Source organism: Myxocyprinus asiaticus, chromosome 14 (assembly GCF_019703515.2).
Source record: "Myxocyprinus asiaticus isolate MX2 ecotype Aquarium Trade chromosome 14, UBuf_Myxa_2, whole genome shotgun sequence".
NCBI lineage: Eukaryota > Metazoa > Chordata > Actinopteri > Cypriniformes > Catostomidae > Myxocyprinus > Myxocyprinus asiaticus.
The window spans coordinates 7,610,204-7,633,257 of NC_059357.1; the positions used below are offsets into that span (position 1 = coordinate 7,610,204).

General features: G+C 38.0%; 2 protein-coding genes across 3 annotated transcripts in view; one reads left to right on the forward strand and one right to left on the reverse strand.

The window, feature by feature from the left end:
- The window catches only part of LOC127452061 (phosphoinositide 3-kinase regulatory subunit 6-like), a 30,427-nt gene extending 12,564 nt beyond the window's left edge, over window positions 1-17,863 (reverse strand). The window contains exons 1-14 of the mRNA XM_051717225.1: window positions 17,817-17,863; window positions 15,645-15,763; window positions 14,781-14,870; window positions 11,376-11,480; window positions 7,620-7,711; window positions 7,240-7,308; window positions 6,877-7,009; window positions 6,179-6,248; window positions 3,680-3,863; window positions 3,030-3,174; window positions 2,854-2,940; window positions 1,191-1,578; window positions 989-1,082; window positions 466-585 (exon numbers count right to left, since the gene is read on the reverse strand). Of these exons, the coding sequence (XP_051573185.1) occupies window positions 466-585; window positions 989-1,082; window positions 1,191-1,578; window positions 2,854-2,940; window positions 3,030-3,174; window positions 3,680-3,863; window positions 6,179-6,248; window positions 6,877-7,009; window positions 7,240-7,308; window positions 7,620-7,711; window positions 11,376-11,480; window positions 14,781-14,793 (1,500 nt within the window). The 5' untranslated portion in view covers window positions 14,794-14,870; window positions 15,645-15,763; window positions 17,817-17,863. The remainder of the gene's footprint in view (window positions 1-465; window positions 586-988; window positions 1,083-1,190; window positions 1,579-2,853; window positions 2,941-3,029; window positions 3,175-3,679; window positions 3,864-6,178; window positions 6,249-6,876; window positions 7,010-7,239; window positions 7,309-7,619; window positions 7,712-11,375; window positions 11,481-14,780; window positions 14,871-15,644; window positions 15,764-17,816) is intronic.
- A 3,277-nt stretch (window positions 17,864-21,140) lies between these two features.
- The window catches only part of LOC127452064 (netrin-1-like), a 65,464-nt gene continuing 63,550 nt past the window's right edge, over window positions 21,141-23,054 (forward strand). For both annotated transcript variants that reach the window (XM_051717232.1, XM_051717233.1), the window contains exons 1-2: window positions 21,141-21,560; window positions 21,798-22,836. In XM_051717232.1, coding sequence (XP_051573192.1) covers window positions 21,822-22,836 — 1,015 coding nt within the window. In that variant the 5' untranslated portion in view covers window positions 21,141-21,560; window positions 21,798-21,821. The remainder of the gene's footprint in view (window positions 21,561-21,797; window positions 22,837-23,054) is intronic.

A 23,054-nucleotide genomic window follows, 5' to 3' on the forward strand; every position in this document is an offset into this window, starting at 1 on the left:
TTTAGAATGTATCATAATCTATATCATTAAAAATGTTATACCAATGATACCAAACACTTGACTTTCCTTGTTTTTTGTTTTTTTAGTTATAAGCCTTTAACTTTGGGTATGCCACTGAAAAAGTAAATCTCTTCCTGAAAAGGAAATACACCCTCAGAGCTTAAAGGGTTAATTTTAGTGCATTGTCTTCAGAACTTTCAGGACAACAAGTACCAGCTCATTGACTTTTCAAACTAAGTATAGCACCATCACAGCTGCCTGTATGTTAAGTTTCATGACCGAAATATAGACCACAGTCTCCATTCAAGCTTTGCGCACTTAAAAAATAAACACCTGAGTGTGAAAATTTGAAAAAAGTGAGCATTTTCTTTGATACCAGTACTTATAACTATGCAAAAGTACAGTCATTAAAATAACTACACAGTTTATCATGCATGATTATGGAGTCACAAGTGTAATAATTACCATTTGGGCCAGTTTGAGAATCATGGCCCCTAAACCGTTGATGTTACAGTCATACCACGGATCCACGCTTCCCAAGTACCTAGCCAGTGTTAGCATATCCTCAGTCACCGGAAGACCCTCCTGAAAAAGACACGTTTTATATTGAGGTATTGTTGAGATGTCATTTTTCTTTTGGAGATAATTTTTAAAGGGGTCACACATACACAATGTACACTATATACCTAAACCTAACCTAACCTAACCTAACCCCCTGAAGTCTACTTATAGTGCAAGTAAATTTTTATTTTGTGTTAAAACAGTCCTAATAAAATTTTTAAGTACTATTTTGTGCCATCTCTCTGACCCATTTTTTGCTCTTGTGCCTTTAAGACTCCTATGTAAACGCCCTCCTAACATATTAGTAAATGACATGTGAGCTGTTTTTGAGGAAGACATATGAGTTCCTCATGTCTTCCTCATTCCTCATGATATTTTCCCTTTAAAAAAAACCACAGCATAATAAAACACAAAAGCTAGTTATTACCTGAACAGCTGAAGAAGGCTGGTCAGTGACTGGTATGTAATACAACTCCATGTTCACTCTCTTTGTCAGTAGAAGATGTCGTACTTCTCTTTTTCTGGGTAAAACCATCAAATAAAATGTATAAATAAGCATGGGTCCCTTAATGAAGAATTACAGTATGTGTAGGGTCAGAAAACAATTCCAAATTAAAAAGAGGTCTTACCGTATAGTATGAAAAGTCTTGGCTAGCCGCCCTAGCGTTCTATCGTCACCCATTACAACGACACGAGCGGTGAGGTTCCTTTCCTCTTTAGGGATGTTGTATCCTCCACTTCCTTTAATTGCCTCCATCATGAGCGTCATTCTGTTGCTACTTTTGGGCCATCTCACACATGGCCTCCTGTAGAAGGACTGAGAGCAGCTCTGTTCCTCTGGTCCACCCTGAGCTTCCATCATTAAAGAAGAGAACTCAGAGATGGGCATGTCTCCTTCTATGCCACTGTCCGTGGATACGGTTGACAAGACAGAGTTTCGTTTCAAGTCATCTTCATCTAGATACGTAGAGTTCCGGTCCGAAGGAACCATAAGTGCAAAGTTAACCAGCTCATTCCCTGTTGGACAGAAAATGTAAAACACTAAAATATAACTAAAACACTAAAACTGGGTCTGTCAACCAGCACAAATAATTGCAGTTCTTAGTGCTACACTGCAATAATTAATTGAGCTGTAAGATTTTAATATTAGTTTTTAACTCTCCTTTAGCAAGATAGCGGTCTTTAGCTAAATACTTTTAACTATTGTTTATCTAGCTAGTTTTAACTCTAGTTTGTCCAGAGAGTTTTTAACTATAGTTTAGCTAGCTAGTTTTTAACTATAGCTTGGCTAACTTGTTTTGCTTCCGTAGCTAGTTTTTAACTCTTTAAAATATAGGCTACCCAGCTAGTTTTTACCTTTAGTTTAGCTATCTTTTATCTCTAATTTAGCTACCTAGTTTGAACTCTAGTTTTGCTAGAGAGTTTTTAACTATAGTTTAGCTAACAAGTTTTTAATTCTAGTTTGACTAGCTAATTTGTTTAGCTACTTTAGCTTGTTTTTAACTACAACCTTCTAGTTTACCTTTAGCTTGGCTAAAGCTTAGCTTGGCTTAGCTAGTTTTAACTCTTGTTTAGCTTGCTAGTTTTTATCTCTAGTTTAGCTACCTGGTTTTAACTGTAGTTAAGCCAGCTTTACCCAGATAGCACACGAGAGACATCTCTGAGATGTCTGTTTTCATCTGGTAAGTCTTAAATCTAATTATCATCTGCTAAACATCATAAAAATATCAGATTTACAAACATTCTAAATAAATATCTCAAAGACATCAGCTGAATTAATATACGGTGTGTCTTATAGACATATTGCAGATGAGCTAATACGCCTTCCAGATGTAAACACCCACATCAAATAGAAGTCTGGTTGAGTATGTGTGCTATCAGGGTCTAGTTTAGCTAGGTTGTTTTGAACTCTAGTTTACCTAGCTAGTTTGGCTTATATCTAGCTTTTTTAGCTAGCTATTTTTGTTTTTTGTTTTGTTTTTTAAAGAAAGTTTAGCAAGTTTTTAACTGTAGTTGACAGTAGCAAGCTAGTTATTTAAGCAAACTAGCTACCCCCCACCCTCCCCCCAACTCTAGTTGACAGTAGCAAGCTAGTTATTTAAGTAATGTTGACTTTAAGCTTTTCATTAAGCTTTTAATTATAATTCTAGTTTGCTAGTAAAAACGTGCTAATAACCAGCCAGCTAGATAAACTGTACTAGCTACATTAGTATACTGCTATTATTCTATACTAAACTACTTTTCTAAACAGATACTGTATGTATTAATATAATTATTAGCACTTCAGCTCACATATGTCATCCTCTTTGGTCCAGATATTGAAGCTAACCTCAGGATTAGGCAGCTGAGCTTCTGCATGTGAGGATGGACACGACAGATCTAAACAGACCAAAAGTATGAGAACATAACTATATGTCACAATTTTTTTGTAGTAGTTTGTATGGCTAGTGAAGAGGAAGTCTCTATACCTTTACTAACATCAGGCAGGATGTTTTGGCAAATCTCTTCTAGTCTTCTTTTGTACTGATTAGAATCAGAAGCTCCCTCTTCTATTATTTGCTCTGTGATTGTGACTATATCCTGGAAGTGCTGCTCCAGGTCTTCACCTAAATGCTGCAATGAACAAAAAGTCAAAGGATTTTCCAGGAAGGAGCTTTAAATTGTCCCAAATTGCATAGTTTTGCACTATTCTACACCATTTTTAGTGCAAGTAGTGTGAGTCCTGTGGTTGCAGTTTCTTAAAACGCATCCATTTATAATATCTTTCATATTATATCCATACGTTGGTTTTAAGCACAATGCATCCATGACCACAAAATTGCTATTGTCTTAAAGGGAAACAATGGCAATGCTCCATCTCACAGTATAAGATTCATTCTCACATTCTCAGATGGAATGAAGATTTATTTCACAGTTTGTAAATGAACATGAACATGCAATGAGTAAGTGATCTTTAGAACTTTGTATTTGACAGGTGTTTAAATTATACAGCAATCTGTGAGTTTTATGTGGAGTTCTGTTGGCACAGATTCCCTGTTCATGACTCTTGGAAGTGCAGTTACATTGATTATAAATTAAAGAATGTATACTCTACTCGGGTATTTATACACACACAAACCTCTAGAGCCTGTGTGAGCTGGCCAATGTGACACTGCTTTCCTAGTCCAGCAAGCATTGTGTGTAGTATAACCCTGCGCTTGTAGATCAATGTGTCTCCACGTTGGTCTGTACTCTCCACGTCAGCTTTGAGTGTGCTCAGCAGAGACAGAGGGAAGACAGCAGGATCCATAAACACAAACACCCTAATAAAAGACAGAGAGGCAGTGAGACAGAGATCTCATATACTTACAAGCCCTCACAAACATTCACACTCTTTGAATTTCTGCCATTTATGCTGCTTTTCTTTCAATTTAAAGGGATAGTTCACCCAAAAATGAAAATGTTCTCATCATTTTAAAACCCTCATGCCATTCCAGATGTCTATGACTTTCTTTCTTCTGCAGTACATATAAAAGTAATACATAAGACTCCAGCAGTTAAATGTACGTCTTCTGAAGCAATATGAAAGGTGTGGGTGAGAAACAGATAAATATTTATGTCATTTTTTTATATCAATCTGCACTTCCACTTTCACATTTTGAAAGTGAATGTGAAAGTGGAGATTTATAGTAAAAAAGTATTTAAATATTGATCTGTTTCTCACCCAAAGTGATTGCATTGCTTCAGAAGATATATCTTAAACCAATGGAGTCGTATGGATTACTTTTATGCTGCCTTTATGTGATTTATGGAGATTAAAGTTCTGACCACCATTCACTTGCATTGCATAGACCTGAGACAGAACTGAGATATTCTTCTAAAAATCTTCATTTGTGTTCAGAAGAAATCTGGGATGGCATGAGGGTGAGTAAAGTCCAAGTCTAAGTCTAGTCTTATTTTTATTCATTTATTTTTTTATTTTATTTTTTGGCAGGAGTTCTTTATCTTCAGCTGGTTAGTTTAATAAACCTGAATAAGGCTAATTCAATTTTGAAATATAAAACTTTATAGTTTAAACAGTGGTATTTATTTGTAACAAGACCATAGTAACCTCAGGTAAAATCAAGCATGGATCGTCACTACCATGGTAAAAATGTAACATGATTTCAATAAAACAAACTTTTTTTTAAGTTTTTCTTTTTGTAAAGAAAAACAGTGTCCTAAACACATTTAAAACTATAAATAAAAAATAAAAAACATTTATAAACTGCCATAGTTGTAACAAAAATTTATGATATTCCTTAACTTCCCTAATGTAGCCTATTTTATATTTAATAGAGTTATAGTAGTAATATAATATTTATTATGAATATATTTCTGCCTAAAATACTACAGTCAGTACAGTTAGTGTTACTATAGTAAATGCATGATAAAGGTGGTGATGTTTGAAAAGTCTGCTAATTTGTCTGTGCATGTCACGGTGTTTTCTCAGCGTCAGTGCTGTTTTGTCGGCCCATTTAATGTTTGCTCACCGAGAGGTTTGCACCAGAGAATTCTGTGCCGAATTCAAATGTTTCCGTGACTCGCGCCATGTTTCTCACTGGTCCTCGCAGCACTGTAATGTGAGATGTGAGGTTGAGAGCTCGAGACCGGTCTGCGAGATGCATAAACGCAGCTGTTCTGCACTCGGGCTGCTTTGTCCATTGATCCGGGCAGCGAATAGCAGCATTTCATTCCACTTTTTATGCGTATGCCATTTGATGTCGCTTAACAGAAAATGGCAGCGCATAAATGGAGAGAGAGAGTAGGCCAACTCTGTAGTCGCACAGGCGGGAAAATCAGTGGCAAAATGCAAAGGCATACATTTGGCTTGAACATTGGGGGGGGGGGGGGGTTACCTCCCCTCCCATCCCCCCCGTAATCTACGCCCCTGGCAAAATGACTTGTGTTTTTCACGAGTTTATAATTTCGAGTCCAAGTCAAGTCTCAAGTCAATTGTTTACGAGTCCGAGTCGAGTCGCAAGTAATTTTTTTTGCAACTCTCTGCTATGCTGTGCTGTAAATGTATAAGGAGAAGTATTCAAATAAGCCTAGCTGGGTATTAAATCTGTCCTGTTTATATTTCTTTTCTGTTGTGTATTCTTGTATTGCTCTTTTATTGTAATGGTGCAAAATAAACCAACAAAACCATATGTCCATATGCTCGACAAGGTAAGTTATTATTACAATTTATAGACTAGTGCAATACAAATACATAACAATTAATTTGGCACAGACTCTTTGTTCTTGTGAAGGGACCGATAACACCTTCATTCTTATGAATTTCATATGACTGAAACCAAAACGGAACCTTCCACACACCAGAAGCAGAGTGACATTTCAGAGAATACTACTGAAAACAGCAACATGAGTCACCATGGTTTGACCCAATGACCAATGTGGGAAAATCATTTAGGTAGAATTTATATATGCATTAGATAGAATGGTCATTAAGAATACAGTAGGCAAACAATTTCAAAACATTAGTATAGGGATGTAATAATAATGGAATAATAAATGACAGCAGGTGGAGAGGTGGACAGAACCATACATTTATGGAAAACGAACATTAATAGTCAGGCCTAATACCTGTACTTACTTCTCATAGAGTGGATAAAGTTCTTTACGGAGATTGTGTTCAGCAATGACCCTCCTTTGATACAGCATTCCTGGAACACATTGATTGAACACAATCACTTTGATTAGTGATTTAAGACCGCACAGATTCTGCACCTGCAGACTTTCGCAGTGTTCGAACATTCCCATCCTTTGCAAAGTTGGACACATTTTCCTCCACTTGCATTTTCATTGAAGCTGAAAGTAATTTCTGCGACACTAGCGCCACCAAATGGAATTGCAAAAAATAAACAATGCTTTTAAAACAGCTTTCTGAACACGCCCCTCCTCTGCAGTTTTTCCAACAGTCAGATAGTCCCGCCCACAACTCATGCCACTGGTTGAGTAACTTTGTTGGGGCTGGTCTAAACGGGACCCTCAAAATAAACACAGGAATTTTTATTGCGCCACAGAGAAACAGTGTTTACAGTTTTCGAGAAAATTAACTGTTGTCTCTTTGTATTAAGCTGGGACTGGAGAAAGTATTTAAACACTGAAAAAGTTACATACTTCAGCTTTAACTAAGAATTTTGTCTAATTTGGTTATGTTTTCAGCTACCAACAAGACAAGCGTGTCCTACTCTCAGTTAAATCAATATGTAGTATTAGTTGGACACATTGACAGCATCCCAGATAGAGACTAGATTTCTACAGATTTCTACTGCATATATACTTTATTACCTGGTGTGGTTTGCTCCATTTTCATCTGTCTTGCATAGTTGAGGGCTATTGCACAGTAGGGCATAGGCAAAATAACTAAACTTTTTAGGCACACATATATCCTGTGATAGAGGTTGTCTGGAATAAAAACAGACTGCAAAAAAGCAGAGAACCTGATGAGCAACATGCATCTCTCATGGATAAAAAAACAACAACATACCAAACATGTTGATTTACAGTAAATATTTACAAGGAACTGTTCTTGAAATAACAAGTATGCCTGGAACCAGGTTACAAATGAATTCCATATCACTGACTGGAAACATAGCAGTGGCAGACGCTGTTTAGTTGATGTGCGGGAAAAAATGAAGGAAGAAAACTGACCTGTAAGACTGTGTAGGCAAGTGTGTGAAGCAAAGGAATAATGCGGATCTTGGAATCAATTCTCTCTGCCTGAAGAAAAAGAATGAATAAATAAATAATCAGTTAATCTTTTAAAGATACAACTACACCACAACTTAGTTACTCAGCTCTGATTGCAAAACCTTTGTATCTGTTTCCCTGATCTTTAACTCTAAGAACACCATCATGCCTTAGAATGCATAAAGGTACATATGAAGCCTCAGAGTACTGTTTTTTTTTTTTTATTCTTAAAATGGTTTATCATAATAGGAAATGCCACATATTGACCACACAAGGGTTTCAATGAACTTTCCTCCAGGATCATGACATCTATAGCTTGAAAGAACGATTGAGGGACAAACCTTCTCAAGCTCTTTTATCAGGACGTTCAGCAGAGGGCCACAGATAGATGGATTTCTCTCCACCTTGTTATGAAGTGTCCATCTCAACATTCCTACAGAACACATAAAAACACTTTCAGATATGTGTTTTTAGAAGCCATACAGTGTAAAACTGAACAAGAATCATTCGATCAGGTTCTGATGTTCTGCCAGGCATTTAAAAATGTAAATAGCCTCATATCATTTGAGTCAAACATTTATTTTTGGCTCTCATTTATAACCAGGGCAAAGACTGTAGATTCACTCAACAAATTCATTTATCTTCCCTTCAAAAGTCATTACCCTTACTTAATTAAATTTGAGAACGTTTTTACAAGCAATTTAGTTTCTTTCATTTAAATAAGTCAGTTTCATTCAGCCAACATAATTTAGTTGGATGAGGTCAAATCTATGTACTATAGCAGTTTTAACTCAACTTTATTAGGTTAGCCAAACTTAATTTACTAATGTTTAATTTAATAAATTTTCTTATGTTGGTCCAACTCAATTTATTTTATAAATCATTAGTATATTAGAACTTAGCACTTATTTGTATTAGTAGATTAGCCAGATGAGCAGATGTAAGGACAGTGAAACTGTTGCACTGTCATTTTAATTGCAAATGCTTATTGAGCTAAACAGCACTCAAATAAAGTGCACATCCATCCTCAAACTAAGCACAAGTGCCAATCTTCACCACAGTGGTAAACCCCAAAACTCACTCTCTTTTTAAATACTACATTGTGTATACAGTCACGGCTGAAGGGCGTTGTTAGGCACAACGTGAAGCAGAAGAAGTGCCTTATTGCTTTTATAAAACGGTCACCACATAATAAAAAAATTAAGGACACAATTGTTCATAAAAATTTTATAATTTGTAAGTAATATCAATAAATGTATCCTTTCGCCAGAAAATATAGTACCAGGCAGTAAACAGTAAACAGAATGTTGCTAGGCAACAAGAATGACTGTCAGCTATGTGTGCTGTGGAGTGATACAAATAGAAGTTCCATGAAGAGGTAAGAACCTTTGCTTTATCATGAATAAAGCACGGCTGTTGACCAATCAGCATCCAGGACCGGAACTATACTTATATAATTATATATAACTTTTAATTAACTATAACTTTTATAATTGGACAAAACGCAATGTTCTAGAATTGTGTTGCTTTAGAATCAGAATCAGAATGAGCTTTATTGCCAAGTATGCTTACACATACAAGGAATTTGTCTTGGTGACAAGAGCTTCCAGTGTACAACAATACAAAAACAGTACAAAAACAGCAGCAAGACATAGATAATAATACAAAATAAAAAATAGTTATACACATACGTACATATACACACAGACACACACATACATACATACACACATACGTAGTGCAATCTAATACAAATCTGTTATCTGTTATGTACAATGCAAATGTTTTTGTTTTGTTTTTTCCAGAGGAATGAAATGGCAGAAGAGGTTGGATGTGTTGGATCAATATAAAAAAGACTAAACTGTGTATTGCACATAGTTATTGCTCAATGGGGCAATTTAACTGTTCATGAGATGGATAGCCTGAGGGAAAAAACTGTTCCTGTGCCTGACGGTTCTGGTGCTCAGAGCTCTGAAGCATCGGCCAGAAGGCAACAGTTCAAAAAGGTAATGGGCAGGGTGAGTGGGGTCCAGAGTGATTTTTCCAGCCTTTTCCCTCACTCTGGAAGTGTATAGTTCTTGAAGGGGTGGCAGGGGGCAACCAATAATCTTCTCAGCAGTCCGAACTGTCCTTTGTAGTCTTCTGATGTCTGATTTCGTAGCTGAACCAAACCAGACAGTTACTGAAGTGCAGAGGACAGACTCAATGACTGCTGAGTAGAACTGTATCAGCAGTGCCTGTGGCAGGTTGAACTTCCTTAGCTGGCGAAGGACGTACAACCTCTGCTGATCCTTTTTCACAATGGAGTCAATGTGTGTCTCAGGTCCTGTGAGATGGTAGTGCCCAGGAACCTGAATGACTCCACTGCTGCCACAGTGCTGTTTAGAATGGTGAGGGGGGTCAGAGTTGGGGTGTTCCTCCTAAAGTCCACAATCATCTCCACCGTTTTGAGCGTGTTCAGCTCAAGGTTGTTTTGACTGCACCAGACAGCCCGCTGTTCAACCTTCCTTCTGTATGCAGACTCATCGTCATCTCGGATGAGGCCGATGACAGTGGTGTCATCTGCAAACTTCAGGAGCTTGACAGAGGGGTCCTTGGCGATGCTGTCATTGGTGTAGAGGGAGAAGAGTAGTGGGGAGAGCACACATCAAATCTGCAGTAGAACACATTCAGGTCGTCAGCCAGTTGTTGGTTCCCTACAGAGTTGTGGGTAGGAGTCCTGTAATTCGTTAATTGTTTCATGCCATTCCACACTGATGCAGGGTTGTTAGCTGAAAACTTGTTTTTCAGCTTCTCAGAGTATCTTCTTTTAGCCACTCTGATTTCCCTGTTCAGTGTGTTCCTGGCCTGATTGTACAAGACATTATTCCCACCCTTGTAAGCATCCTCTTTGGCCTGACGAAGCTGCCTGAGCTCTGCTGTAAACCACGGTTTGTCGTTGTTGAACTTTAAATAAGTCCTAGTAGGAATGCACATATCCTCACAGAAATTGATGTATGATGTAACAGTATCTGTGAGCTCGTCCAGGTCTGTGGCTGCAGCCTCAAAAACACTCCAATCCGTGCAATTGAAGCAGGCTTGTAGTTCCAGCTCTGCTTCATTGGTCCATATCTTTACAGTCCTTACTACTGGCTTGGTTGAGCGATATGCATCCTTTATTGTTGTGTATCAATGATCCAGTATATTTCTGTCTCGGGTGGGGCATGTAATGTGCTGTTTGTATTTGGGCAGTTCATGTGTGAGATTTGCTTTGTTAAAATCCCCAAGAATAATTATAACTGAGTCTGGGTATTGTTGTTCCATGTCTGTGATTTGATCAGCCAGCTGTTGCAGCACTGTGTTCACACACGCATTTGGCGCGATATAAACACTCACCAGAATAAACGAGGAAAACTCCCGCGGCGAGTAGAAAGGCTTACAGTTAATAAAGAGCGCTTCCAAATTAGGACAGCACATCCTCTTTAACGTTGTTACATCTGTACACCAACTTTCACTGATGTAAAAGCGTGTTCCACCGCCTCTCGTTTTCCCGTTAACTCCACGATGCGATCTGCTCTGAACAGCTGGAAGCCTGGCAGATGTAATGGGCTGTCCGGAATGGCTTCACTCAGCCAGGTTTCTGTGAAGCACAAGGCAGCAGAGGTTGAAAAGTCCTTGTTTGTGCAGTGAGATGTACTTCGTCCGTTTTGTTAGGAATAGTGAGGAGATTCGCAAAGTGAATACTTGGCAGCGCTGTTCGAAATCCGTGCTGACAGAGTTTGACCAGCGCACCGGCTCGTCTTCCTCACCTGCGTCTCTTGTACAGCAGAGCCGCGCCTCCAACTAAAATGTCCAGCAAAATGTCGGAATATTCGAAAACCGGGAAAAGATTGTCTGGTATATGCTGTCGAATGTTCAGCAGTTTGTCTCTGGTAAAACTGACTTGAAAAAGATTACTAAACACAGGACAAACAAACAAAAACAACAAAACAATAGGCATGCTCCACCAAAGCAGCCATCCGCGACGCCATCGTGATGTATCTATCTTTAGTTGAGTTTTGTATAGATTGTTGGAATAAATCTTTGTTTAAAGCCAGGTAATTTCATAACACAAGTACCTTTATTGCAGGCTGATCCAGCCTGAGGTTCACAGTCCAGTTCTCTGAGGATGGTGTGGACATTGTGGTAGAGACTAGACTCCACAATTGAGGAGACACCACCAACTGCAAAACAGTTCACACACTCTCTGAATTAGCAGTTTTAGACTAGTAGTGAAAAAAGCATAATTCTGTATTTAGTAACATACTATAGTGCTATTTTGTGATAACATGCCCCAATTGTGGCCAACAGCTATTGCAAAAAAAAAAAAATAATAATAATAATAATAATACTGGACCAGGGGCAGATGGGACTAAAAAGTGGCCCTGGACTTTCTGGCCCAGAGCGGCCCACCAAACCTGGCCTGCAACACGCCATAACACACTGGCTCAGTGATTTTCTTTTCTGGCTCAATTTCAGATTTTTGTGTTGAAAAAACAAAAAACAAAAACCTTTCTATTGACTGCTAGTCATGACAACAGGCCCCACCAGTGCAAAAATTGTCATAACTTTATATATAGTATATAAAACCACTGTAAATGTGACGAGTGGATTTTTTAGAGAAAGCACTGAAAATAAGCACTTTATAGCTCAGACAAATAACATGTCCACAAACTTTTTTCCCAACATACAGATGGTAGGTTAAAATTCAAAGTTTTGATAGATCTTAATCACCTTTCAACTTTTTTCCAGAAGTGCAAATAAACTACTGTGTGTGTGGTGTGAAAAAGTGTTTGCCCCCTTCCTGATTTCTTATTTTTTTGCATGTTTGTCACACTTAAATGTTTCAGATCATCAAACAAGTTTAAATATTAGTCAAAGATAACACAAGTAAACACAAAATGCAGTTTTTAAATGAAGGTTGTTATTACTAAGGGAAAACAAAATCCAAACCTACATGGCCCTGTGTGAAAAAGTGATTGCCCCCTAAACCTAATAACTGGTTGGGCCACCCTTAGCAGCAACAACTGCAATCAAGCGTTTGCGATAACTTGCACTGAGTCTTTTACAGCGCTGTGGAGGAATTTTGGCCCACTCATCTTTGCAGAACTGTTGTAATTCAGCCACATTGGAGGGTTTTTTGAGCATGAACTGCCTTTTTAAGGTCATGCCACAGCATCTCAATAGGATTCAGGTCAGGACTTTGACTAGGCCACTCCAAAGTCTTCATTTTGCTTTTCTTCAGCCATTCAGAGGTGGACTTGCTGGTGCGTTTTGGATCATTGTCCTGCTGCAGAACCCAAGTTCGCTTCAGCTTGAGGTCACGAACAGATGGCCGGACATTCTCCTTCAGGAGTTTTTGGTAGACAGCAGAATTCATGGTTCCATTTATCACAGCAAGTCTTCCAGGTCCTGAAGCAGCAAAACAGCCCCAGACCATCACACTACCACCACCATATTTTACTGTTGGTATGATGTTCTTTTTCTGAAATGCGGTGTTACTTTTACGCCAGATGTAATGGGACACACACCTTCCAAAAAGTTCAACTTTTGTCTCGTCAGTCCACAGAGTATTTTCCCAAAAGTCTTGGGGATCATCAAGATGTTTTCTGGCAAAAATGAGACGAGCCTTAATGTTCTTTTTGCTCAGCAGTGGTTTTCGTCTTGGAACTCTGCCATGCAGGCCATTTTTGCCCAGTCTCTTTCTTATGGTGGAGTCATGAACACTGACCTTAACTGAGGCAAGTGAGGCCTGCAGTTCTTTGGATGTTGTTGTGGGGTCTTTTGTGACCTCTTGGATGAGTTGTCGCTGCGCTCTTGGGGTAATTTTGGTTGGCCAGCCACTCCTGGGAAGGTTCACTACTGTTCCATGTTTTCGCCATTTGTGGATAATGGCTCTCACTGTGGTTCTCTGGAGTCCCAAAGCTTTAGAAATGACTTTATAACCTTTTCCAGACTGATAGATCTCAATTACTTTCTTTCTCATTTGTTCCTGAATTTCTTTGGATCTCGGCATGATGTCTAGCTTTTGAAGATCTTTTGGTCTACTTCACTTTGTTAGGCAGGTCCTATTTAAGTGATTTCTTGATTGAGAACAGGTGTGGCAGTTATCAGGCCTGGGTGTGGCTAGAGAAATTGAACTCAGGTGTGATAAACCACAGTTAATTTATGTTTTAACAGGTGAGGCAAACACTTTTTCACACAGGGCAATGTAGGTTTGGATTTTGTTTCCCCTTAATAATAACAACCTTCATTTAAAAACTGCATTTTGTGTTTACTTGTGTTATCTTTGACTAATATTTAAACTTGTTTGATGATCTGAAACATTTAAGTGTGACAAACATGCAAAAAAATAAGAAATCAGGAAGGGGGCAAACACTTTTTCACACCACTGTATATATATCTATATATATATATATATATATATATATATATATATATATATATATATATATATATATATATATAGGGTCCCCCTCGTGCCACCAAAACAGCGGCAACCTGCATCTTAGAATAACATTCTGAGATGATATTCTTCTTACCGCAATTGTACAGATCAGTTATCTGAGTTACCGTAGACTTTGTCAGTTTGAACCTGTCTGGCCATTCTCTGTTGACCTCTCTCATCAACAAGGCATTTCCGTCCGCAGAACTGCCGCTCACTGGATGTTTTTTGTTTTTGGCACCATTCTGAGTAAACTCTAGAGACTGTTGTGTGTGAAAATCCCAGGAGATCAGCAGTTACAGAAATATTCAAACCAGCCCATCTGGCACCAACAATCATGCCGTGCTCCAAATCACCGAGATCACATTTTTTCCCCATTCTGATGGTTGATGTAAACATTAACTGAAGCTCCTGACCCATATCTGTATGATTTTATGCACTGCACTGCTGCCACACGATTGGCTGATTAGATAATCGCATGGATGATTGTTGGTTCCAGATGGACTGGTTTGAGTACTTCTGTAACTGCTGATCTCCTGGGATTTTCATACACAACAGTCTCTAGAATTTACACAGAATGGTGCCAAAAATAAAAACAAACATCCAGTGAGCAGCAGTTCTGTGGATGGAAATGTCTTGTTGATGTGAGAGGTCAACAGAAAATGGCCAGACTGTATCGAACAAATACGGTAACTCAGATAACCGCTCTGTACAGTTGTGTTCTGAGATACGGGTTAGTGCTGTTTTTGTGGCACGAGGGGGACCTACACAATATTAGGCAGGGGTTTTTAATGTTGTGGTATATATATATTTGTGCTTGCATGTTTAAATGTTTACATAATAAAAGTTGTATCTATCATTTTAGACTATAAATCAAAAAATACTGTATACAATGGGAGGCCAATTAAACTACCAAAATGCTGAAAGCCAGAATGCAGGACAAAATGCAGATCTTGCAGCATACTGTAAATAACAATGTATGAAATACAATTTAATATTCAATGTTAGCACAAGTTAGAAAAGAGTATTTTTATAGTACATGTTTCTTCCATGGTGGAGTTCGCAGTTCACAGAGAGATATATCCTATATACTTGACATGGATGAGTCAGTTAGAAAGATCCTTCATGTCTGCAAAGACAAAAAGAAAACACTTACTTTTCATAGAACATACACACAGAGACACCTGCAATACATCAGAATAAACACTGGACACAAAATGCACATTTAAAATGCATTTCACTAAAAGATCGATTTTCTACTTTTCATGCCAGTTTCCTGTATTGTGATTATAGTTTGTGAATTTCGAAAGCAGAAAACAAATGCTTAAAAAGACACTGCAGTTCTCGGCACAGGAAACATATTTCAGGGGGGTGACAACCTCAGGGGCTTTCAGGTTGCAACAGAAATGCTGTTATTTCTCATAAATCATATGCAAGACATAAAAACATATTTAACAAAACAAAATGAAGCAAACAGATACACTAAACAACCTTGTCATACATATTTATGCATACTACCTGTACAAACCCAATATGTGCAATAAACAAATTCACAATTTCTCATTTTATTTAATAAAAATATAAAACAAAATTGTTATATTTATACCACATAAACAGACCCATACCTCTCTGTATGTGCTAATTTTTTGTTGTACATTATGTATACAACAACTCTCTGTACATATACTGTTTGTATTATTCTCTAAATGCGTTATTCTTGTAATTCTGTATCTAGCTATTGTTTTTCTGAGCACATTAGGCCAATAAAGCTCTTTATGATTCATATTGTAATAATAATACTGCCAAAATTAGCCAAGAAACAAATACTGCTGCTTTATGCCTCCCTAGATGTACTTCATTTAGATTAAGCCATACAAAATCAATATTAATCAGACAAGCCTACCTTCTTTACAAAAAACTGTTCCTATGAGGAACGGTGAAATTCTGATAGTCCAAATACTCAAGCAGAAAGTGTCTTTTCCTCCGTCAAATCGTCTGTTTCTGGAAATGTTGAGCGCCAACCTGTTAAAAAGGAAGAACCAGGGCCTTCACTGCCTAACAGACTCACAAATGCTCGCTTTCTTCCACACACTCACACAGACAGCATGAAGATGTGACCCACTTGATTTCCTGCACTCTAAATGTGTGGCTAAATGAAGCTAGGTGGATATTTTTAGACTCTAATTTTTTCACCTTTCACCTTAGTGCAGATCAGACAGACTTGAATGGCCCCTGTGCAGACTTAAAGAGTACAGCTTGCTTACGTGTATCACTCACAAACTCAACACCCTGCTATCAACTATACTGTGCCATTATAACTGGACATCACACCTTTAGACATTTTACACACCCAAAGTCTCACCCCACCTCCAGTTTGATATAAAGTTTGATATGCAAATATGGATTTGCTCTCAGAAGTGTGGATAAACAAATTGCAGCATTGTGACAACTTGCAATTTCAGTGGTTTGTAATGAAATAAATTCATATACGTTGACATCTTTTAAAGGTGATTTATTTCAACTCAGTTTCAATGATTCTATTCAGATGTATTAAAAGACAACATCATCAAGACAAAGAAAAAGGTGCTAGAAAAGTACAGCTGACAGTAGGAGATACTGTATTACTCCTAATACCTTAGAAGTCAACACAACAACTGTAGACATGAAGCCCTACTGTTTCAACATAATAGAGAAAACTTGAGGTCTGATCATACTTTAGCCAACCACTGCGAGAGGCATTCAAAGATATGATTGTCAGGTCTATCGGGATTTAAAAATGTTCAGAGTTTCAATTGGCAACAATATAATTTGAGGAGAAGTTCTTTCACAAAATGAAAAACATGATTACAAGATAACAGTGTAATTCTGAGGGTTTAAGTGATATGCAAATATGAGTTCCAATAGTTTCACCTCAGTCTATATCCTATAGCACATTCAAACATTCATCTGCCCAAAAAAGGATATGATCAACTTTTTGTCTCACTGTTCAGTCCTTACAGAAAGAGAACTGAGAACAATGACAGGTTAAATAACAACCCACATGGGGATTTTTAAACATCCGAACCTATTTAATTTATATTCTTTACTTTATTAGCTATAAATGGATGACATATTCCTATGTTATCTGCCTACTCTGCTTTTGACTGAGCTGACTGGCTCTACATAATCCAGTGTTAAGGGCTGATTCAATTTGATATTTGATATACCCAGTCATAGATGCACTAATTTTCCTGACTTTCTCTGCACAAGTGTTTAAAAAGAATTGTGATACATATTTTTTTGATATAATAAATAGGCCATTCGTTTTTTTATTTAATATAAATATATTAGCGTAATACATAATTTATATCTAATATTAATATCAAATAGGTCACCATTATTACATTTAAAATAAATATATTAGCATAATACATATTTTATATTATGTAAGCGATTAATATTAAATTAAACATACTTTATTATATCCGGATTTATTTGAACAAGTGCTGAAATTATTGTGATAAATATTGTTTTCATATAATAATAGGTCATTATGTTTTATTTAATATAAATATTGTATATTAGCATAGTACACTTTATATTTAATATTATTATAGCTCATAATAATGATATTTAATATAAATATTTCATATAACATATAGGTCATCAATTGTAGGCTTTATTTATTATAAAGATATTAGCATAATATATATGTAATATTATTATTAAATATTATTTATTAATAATAGCTTACATTTTGAATGATTAATCACTGCGATAATCAGCCAGATATCCTACTTATTAATCAGATTTATTACAGTGACATCATTTGCAAACATCTTGACAGAGCAGAGGCCAAATAAAATCAATAAATAATACATTTGCGCATTGCTTAGACGACTTACTTTCGACCTTAAACCTTATACTTTTTATTTAAATAATTAAAAAGTAGATGTAATCAGATGTTTCTGCGCAAATAAAAAAAAATGTAAGAACTTCAGATAAGACTTACAACATAGATAAAATCATACCCAGACTTTTTTGCCATGAGATTAAAATAAAATCTACTGTGAAGGTGCATTATATGTTGATTTACCTTTTCTTTACTATTTAGTCCGGTGCAGACCAGGCGGGGGTCAGTTCATTCACACTTTAAATTTGTCAAAGATGAACGCAACGCATATGTAGCCCCGCCCACGCCGTCTAAGTCACGCCCAATTTACCGCTTGTAGCGCGACGCAAGATGCTCGAGCACTCCCACAAATAAAACGAAACTGTCCGCGCGAGATGTGACGTGATACGTGTCATGCGATAGCCTACTTTTGAATAGTTCCCCAGATAGGTTACCTATGAGGGTCGCATGTGTTTTCTCAAACATGAATGGACATATTCTTCTTCATTACATCTCCATGATAATATTAAAATTTAAAAGGTATAACTTTAAAACACATACTGTATATGCATAAAGCCTATGTGCTATAAAAATTATATACAATTCACATGCATTTCGGTTTTATTGGCAGTCCAAAAAAATCATATATGCTTTCTAAGGTTAGGAACCTCCACCCCCTCAGTCAGATGGACATAAAAGAATATATATTGTACACAGCTATTTTTGCAAGTGAGAAAAAAGTTTACTTCCTATTCATATACCACAACATTGCTTTGTAGTCACAAAACTTTACTGATGGGTTTTATGTCGAGACTCTGTATCTAAATACTTCACCCAAGACAAGCTGATGAGCTTTTATGGGATCCCATCTACCATCTTAATTACTTCCTTGTTTTCTTATATTTCTGTGCACAAATGATGCATGTTTAAATTGACAGCAATGATACCAGCCCTTGCTCTTGAAGTTCATGCATTGCACAGGGGAACTAGAAAAACTTGTCTGCGGTACGTTAAAAATAACTTCAGCTTTGTGTAGGCAGAGCTATCAAATAGATAAAACCAGAAGTCATACAATGACCTTTACCTATCATAATGATAAAGAGGAAATAAGATCCCTGACGCACACTTGCATGCACACACATTTAGTGGTTTTAAACTGACCAGCTTGAGTTCTGTATTTCTTCACTTCAGTTATGTGACCACGTAGTGTAAATTCAAAGATACCTTTGAGATATTATGAGCAAAACTAAAGGAAAAATCTGATATTGTTAAACCACACCATTGAGATGTACATGTAACCCATGGCACATGAGTGTTAAAATTGGATCTGCATATGAGAATGATGATGTGTTTAATCCGTTTTAAAAACACTGAAAAGTGTGAACTACTTTGAGGTATAATCATTAATGAATTTCCCGTAGAAAGCATGGTTTAAAACAAAAATGCAGTTTAATTCTGTATCACATCAAAATAGTGTCTTTATCACCCAGGCTATTTTTGAGACCCCAGAACAACGTAAAAAATGATGGTTAGAAAGATTGAAAGCGTATTCTTGGTGTTTAAAAATCAGGTCAAAAAGTAATGCTAGAAAACAGATCAGTCAAGTCTCAAGTTGAAAAGTAAAAATATTTGGAATAAGCAGAAATACTTCAAAAGTGGCAAGATATGTTCTCAGAGGTCAGAATTTGGTTCATTCTGCAAAGACTATCGAGACATGCTTGAAAGAAATGTTTTGAAGTGAACTGAACTCACTGCTTTTCTTTGAAAAAAGCAGAAATTGAGGTTACAAGTGAGGCACTTACAGTGGAAGTGAATGGGGCCAAATTTTGAGGGTTAAAAGGCAGAAAAGTGAAGATTATAATTTTATAAAAGCACTTACATTCATTCTTCTGTCAAAACTTGTGTAGTATTTGAGCTGTAAAATTGTTTAAATCGTCGCTTTTATGCTCGTTTTAGTGTTTTAGGGTTTACGTTGTTACATCGTCATGGTAATGAAGTTGTAAAATTGGCTAAAACTTTAAACAGAAAAGGTTAGCAAGCGATTTTATCATACTGAAATCATTGTAACACACATATTGTTTACGTCTTGTGGCTATACTTTTTAAACAATAAGTGTTTCATTGTTTACAGGTTGGCCCCATTCACATTCATTGAAAGTGCCTCACTGTAACCCAGTTTTTGCTTCTTCTTTTTCTTACTTTCTTTTCTTTTTTTTTTTTTTAAGAAAAGGATGGACCAGTTGATTATTTTGTTTGTTTTTGTAGCCTAATGGACCCTTTTCACAGACCTGTTATGACGCGTTTCCGCCTTCTTTAACAACGTAAATGTAGCAAACTTTTGTATATTTCCAATTGTAAAGTTTGGTCCATTTCTGTCCTCTCACTGATGTCATCCTGCACTGTATATTTTTATCTTCTTTTGCAAAGCTGTGAAAGTGTGATCATTGGGGTTTTTTTATTTTTTATTTTGCTGTTGGAGCAAACGGGTAAGCAAAAGTGTAATTTGCTGCGGCCCCCCATTCACCGCCACTCAGGTTTATCCTGTTATGCGCGTCTACTTCCGCTCTCCAACCAGGATGGGCGAAAAGGGTCCGTCTCCATCTACATTAAGCTATTGAATGAACTTGTATTCAACCCGAAATATTCTTTTCATATTTTGCTGTTGAAGTATAACACCGAAACATCATTTTAGGGCACCTTCATTAGATTTCACCAATCTAGTTTGAAACAATTCAATCTAGCAAGTCAGTCCACTGTCGGCCATCTTTGAAACGCTCCGGGGAAGCTATTTCCAGTCATGACAGTGCAGCTCCTATCTACTTGAATGGGGGAACAATGGTCAAGATTACGATCAAATAACATATTTTAAATCAGCAGTAAAAATCTGACTACACTGGTATCATAAATTGTGCTTCTTTATCTCACATTACGCTAAAAAACTAAAACATAAATATCCCGACTTGTATAGCTAACGCGCATGCGCGTCCTCGAGTTGATTGACATACGTGTCTAAAAAGCGTTCGGCTCTTTTACCTGTAAGGCGGGACTTCCTTTCTACATCCAATTTCTCCACTTCATTTTAATATAAGTGGCCCTTCTCTGCTAAATAGTCTCTGACTTATTGAAAGTTATAGATTTCACTAATCAGCTACTCATATTAGTCTGATGTTACTAAATTAATCTTATTTCCCATCTTCAATGTGTGCACATCAGGAAAGCTAATTAGGTCTAAACCACATTAATTGTGCATTTAAGAGCAGAATTACCAGACTATTCTCTAATCTAGCACACGGTGTCACTGTTTCTTTATTGTGAGCCGCTGTGAGGGATCTGAACTCAACAAGCGTGAACAGAACACGGTGGGTGGCCAAGAGTGGGTTTGCGTATTCAAGACTGCATTTGGAATTTAATGCACCTTTATAATGGAAGAAGATAAATTGGAGGCTTTAACTCAATATGCCATGCACAACTGTTTACAAGTCAAAATGCAAAAGTATCATCCATCCATCCATCATTTATGTGTATTGTACAATGAGATCTCCACCGTGTACACAGGGAAATAAAGTACTTTACTCATGCATGCGCACAGAGAATGGTAAATGACTGAACCCCTTTCCTTTTCAACACAGGGAGAGCAGCAGAGAGAGCAAGAGAGAAAGAAGGGCTGAGCTGCGACACTCAGTCACAGGGAGGCAGAGGTGTGAATGAGTTAGGCACAGAAAGAAAGGGACACTTGGAAAGTAATTGCAGGTTGTTTTTTTTTTAGTTTCATGTCGGTTGTGTTCAGAACGAAAAAAAGTTAGAAATAGATTACAACATATCCGGGTGAAAAGAGAGAGAGAGAGAGAGAGAGAGAGAGAGAGAGAGAGAGAGAGAGAGAGAGAGAGAGAGAGAGAGAGAGAGCACCCTGTATTTTCTTTGTAAAGACGGGTGAAGCAGTTTCTCTGAGGTATAGTGTATTATGTGGATATTTTCTTCTTCTGTACGTCCTTAGAGGATAAGTCGCATATGATTACGTAGGCCTACATAATAGATAAATATATGCATTTAACACATTAGAGCAGTTTCACTAAAACGCATAATGCACTATTGGAAAATCCATGATTAATTATCGTGCATGCCTGTTTGCATTGCAAAGTTCGTCAGGTTTCAAATGCACTTAAAACATGTGTTTGTTTTCCTCCAGGGACGCTGAAGAGCGCCGGTTGCAATGATAAGGATTTGGGTAACTTGGCTCTCCATGGTGTCCATCACCGGGATGGTGGACGGCGCCCGTGGTGGATACGGGATGAGTATGTTTGCGGCTCAGTCCTCCCCTCCGGACCCGTGTTACGACGAGAACGGCAACCCGAGACGCTGCATCCCCGACTTCGTGAACTCCGCGTTCGGAAAGGACGTGCGCGTCTCCAGCACCTGCGGCAGCCCCGCGTCCCGGTACTGCGTGGTGACCGAGAAGGGCGAGGAAAGATCCAGAGATTGCAACATCTGCGACGCGTCGGACCCCAAGAAGTCGCATCCACCCGCGTATCTGACAGACCTCAACAACCCGCACAACCTCACCTGCTGGCAGTCGGAAAACTACGTGCAATATCCGCAAAACCTGACCCTGACGCTGTCCCTCGGCAAAAAATTCGAGGTGACCTATGTGAGTCTCCAGTTCTGCTCGCCTCGCCCTGAATCCATGGGCATTTTCAAGTCTATGGATTATGGCAAAACCTGGGTGCCCTTCCAGTTCTACTCAACCCAGTGTAAGAAAATGTTCAACAAGCCAAACAAGGCGGCAATCACCAAGCAGAACGAGCAGGAAGCGATTTGCACGGATTCCCACACAGACATGCAGCCTTTGACAGGTGGCCTCATTGCTTTCAGCACCCTGGATGGCAGACCCTCGGCGCACGACTTTGACAACTCCCCCGTGCTCCAGGACTGGGTCACGGCCACCGATATCAAAGTGACCTTCAACCGGCTGCACACGTTCGGCGATGAGAATGAGGATGACTCGGAGCTGGCCAGGGACTCGTATTTTTACGCGGTGTCGGACCTGCAGGTCGGTGGTCGGTGTAAGTGTAACGGACACGCGTCAAAGTGCGTCAAAGATCGGGAAGGAAACCTAGTGTGCGAGTGCAAGCACAACACGGCGGGACCGGAGTGTGACAGGTGTAAGCCGTTCCACTATGACCGGCCGTGGCAACGCGCAACGGCCAGAGAGGCGAACGAATGCGTCGGTGAGTTCAGTTTGAAGTGCTGTTTAAAGTTTAAAAGCAACAACTTGCATAAATGAGTCACTCACAAAAAATCCTAGATCAGAAGAGGATTTTATGCATTTTCAAATGAATCAAAGTTTCATGACATTCCTATAACTAATTATTTGTGGTTATTTCACTGTAAATACTAATAGTTATCTCAAATGGTAAAAAAATACTTTACAAAACTTAAGCTTAAT